Source organism: Notothenia coriiceps, unplaced genomic scaffold (genome assembly GCF_000735185.1).
Source record: "Notothenia coriiceps isolate Sejong01 unplaced genomic scaffold, NC01 NC01_scaffold00025384, whole genome shotgun sequence".
NCBI classification, from domain to species: Eukaryota; Metazoa; Chordata; class Actinopteri; order Perciformes; family Nototheniidae; genus Notothenia; species Notothenia coriiceps.
In genome coordinates, this window is record NW_011358085.1 from 1 (window position 1) to 3,553 (window position 3,553).

The 3,553-nt window shown below is 41.4% G+C and overlaps 1 protein-coding gene across 1 annotated transcript in view; it reads right to left on the minus strand.

The window, feature by feature from the left end:
* Window positions 1–1,857: 1,857 nt before the first annotated feature.
* LOC104956109 (receptor-type tyrosine-protein phosphatase U-like) overlaps window positions 1,858–3,553 on the minus strand; it is a 2,836-nt gene continuing 1,140 nt past the window's right edge. The window contains exon 2 of the mRNA XM_010783552.1: window positions 1,858–2,028. Within this exon, the coding sequence (XP_010781854.1) occupies window positions 1,858–2,028 (171 nt within the window). The remainder of the gene's footprint in view (window positions 2,029–3,553) is intronic.

Consider the following 3,553-nt stretch of genomic DNA (forward strand, 5'->3'; position numbering starts at 1 on the left):
ACACTCACAACCAACACACACTAACAACCTACACACACTCACAACCTACACACTCACAACCAACACACACTCACAACCAACACACACTAACAACCTACACACACTCACAACCAACAAACACTCACAACCTACACACTCACAACCAACACACACTCACAACCTACACACTCACAACCAACACACACTAACAACCAACACACACTCACAACCAACACACACTAACAACCTACACACACTCACAACCTACACACTCACAACCAACACATACTCACAACCAACACACACTAACAACCTACACACACTCACAACCTACACACTCACAACCAACACATACTCACAACCAACACACACTCACAACCAACACACACTCACAACCTACACAACTCACAACCAACACACACTCACAACCTACACACTCACAACCAACACACACTCACAACCAACACACACTCACAACCAACACACACTCACAACCAACACACTCACAACCAACACACACTCACAACCAACACACACTCACACACTCAGCAGCACAAACAAATCTGGAAATATATGTTATGGATAAGGTCAAAATCAAGACTACATTATTTTCAGTCTTTTTCAGAGAATTTGAATCATGATTATTAAAAGACTCATAGGAGGTTATGTTACTGAAATATTATTTGTTTTAGATTGTAATCATTTCGAGGTTGATTATTTGAAGATACTAAATCCTTATTTTTAGGAAACGTAAACGATTTTGAGACACTCAGTTATTTACTTGAGATTCTAGGTAATCTTTCAGGGAAGTTTGTTATTTTTGGGAGATATTTTTATGATTTTCTTCTGAAAGTTTCTTAGGATTGAAAAGATACCAAGTCATTATTTTGAGATAGTTAGTCAGTATTCTGAGATATTGATTCCTTATATTGATATACAAAGTCATTATCTTGAGATACTGAGTCATATTTTGAGATACTTAGTAATCATTTGAGGTACTAAGTCTTTAAATTAAGAAGTTTGGTACTTTATGTTACCAATAACATTAGTATACAGTTGCTTTATTATGATGTAAATGATTCCTCCAGCTGCGAACCATACATGCCGGCAGACTCGGGTCACCATTGGGAATCATTACATTATTATCAGGCTTCATTAACGCTCGTGGAAATATGAAATTGATTCAGATCCAGGAAATGCCGCCCACAGCAACTCAGAGCGGGAACAGTTCTGTAAGGGATAATGTGCAGCGTCATTACGGGGAAGAGAACACCCGACAGGCAGACCAGGAGCCCGACGCGAAGCTTCGGCCAAACTGCATACAGTTAAATCAACCGGACTTCTTTGTGCAGATGTGAGCGTCCTTAACAACGGTCAATAAGTCCTTGACAGCGGTCTGTCTGTTCTGGGTTAACAACGTGTCACGTGTTCTGAATTGACCAATCAGAATCGAGTATTCAACTAAGCCATGTAATAACCACTGTTAATGTCCATAAGCCAATATATAAAATAAAATGTCATTTAATAAGAAAATTGAACATTTGAACAGCAGTTTTTGTCTCAAACTGACATGTGAAGTTGAGTTAAAGTGAGGCTTTTACATTGTCACACTTAAGCCTTAATGTTTGTACTGTGAAGGCAGCAATTACAGCTTTTATTTAATTAAGTTTGGGACAATGTGGAGACATTCAAACCGTTTTATAAGGAAAAATAAGTGTGATTGCCCTCAAGAAAATGTTACGCTATTTTGGAAATGTTTGGATTTTAGCATATTGTACATGTGAGCGTCTGATTTGTTAATCTGGATAGCTGAAATGTTGTTTTACTGGTATCTTGACGAGATGTGGCTCCTGATTAAACCGATGTATTCAAGTATCTCTAATTGAATCTGTATTTAATCTTCATTATGTGTTCTTCACGTACCCTGGTGATGTTTTGGACCCGGAAAAGTCGGATGATCACGTCGTCGTCGGCCGTTCTGGTCAGCAGCTCCACGGTCATCGGACCAAACTGCTGCAACCCGGGCTCAGGCCAATACTGCAGACAGGGCTGAGGAGAGAGGAGAGAGGCTTTCAACGTCACTTTATTCAACTTAAAGAGTACAAACAACCCAACCAGTCAAACAAACACAGCTTTAGGAATCAGATCCATCGCCCCCGACAGGACACAACAGACTTAACGCCTGCAATTCTCCATAAAAAGTTCAACCGTGTGTAAACATCCTTCTTCTTGGCAAAGGACTTATGACCAAAGATACATACAATAAAGAAGAGAGGAGAGGAGAGGATAAGGAGAGAGGAGTGATAACAGGAATCAGGATAGGAGGGAAGAAAAAGGAAGGAAATGATGGGATGATATAGAGAGGAGGAGATTAGGAGATAAGGAGAGGAGAAGGGATAAGAGGAGGGGATAGGAGAGGAGGAGAGGGGAGACAGTAAGTAGAGAAAAAGGAATGATAAGAAAGGAAGGAGATGAAAAAGGAGAGAGGATATGAGGAGAGAAAGGAAACAAGTAGAGAAGAGAGGAAAGAGCAAGTAGAGGAAAGGAGAAGAGGGAATAAGAGAAATGAGAAAGTCGAACAAGGAAACAGAAAAGGAGAGAGGAGAGGAAAGGAAATGAAGTATATGAGAAAGAAGAATAGAAAAACGAAGGAAAGAGAGGTAAAAGTCAGGATTAAAGAAGGTAAGTAAAGAGGAAAGAAGGAAGGAAAGGAAGGAAAACAGGAAGTAGAAGATGACAGGAAAGGAGATGAGAAGAAGGAAAGAGGATGAGAATAATTGGAATAGGAGAGGACGGCAAGAAAAGAGAGGAAGGACACGAGAAAGCAGAATAGGAAAATATTTGAGGAGAGAAGAAAGGGATAGGAAGGAAAAGGTTAGTACAGAATAGAGGAAGGATAAGAGGAGGAGAGGAAGGAAAGGAAGTGAAGGAAAGAAGAGAGAAAGTAGAGAAGGTCATTCTCCCTTGTTGCTGGCGGCGTTAGAAACCCCTGAGTCAGCAGCTCTGATGCTAACTACACCTGAGTATTGACAGCAGACACAATTAGCCTAAATGACAACGATTATCCACAAAGAGCTGCGGTAAATTAAAGAAGCTAAAAAAAACACACAAGCTGGAACAATTCTTCCCATGAGCGCCGCCCGCCTGCAGGGAAGTGTCCATGAGCGGGAAATCATTAGCATTAGCACGTTATAAACGAATGGAAGAGAGCTATATGCCTCTGCCAGAGATACACAGGAAGCCCCAGAGGTGGGACGTACGCATATATATATAAAAAAGGCAAGGTCTCCTGTCAATGCGATTTAAAGACAAGCCCCCCCCAGCCAATAGGATTGAAAGGGGGGTCGAGGGGAAGTGATAATGGCATTTCACAATGACAGAAGGGCACCAACAGGTGAGTTTGGGCACGAAGGGAGATAAATATTTATACATTCAGACAGGAGACAGGCAGCTCTGACTCACGGGGGCAAACTGTGGGTGTGAGGGTGTGTGTGTGTGTGTGTGTGTGTGTGTGTGTGTGTGTGTGTGTGTGTGTGTGTGTGTGTGTGTGTGTGTGTGTGTGTGTGTGTGGGTG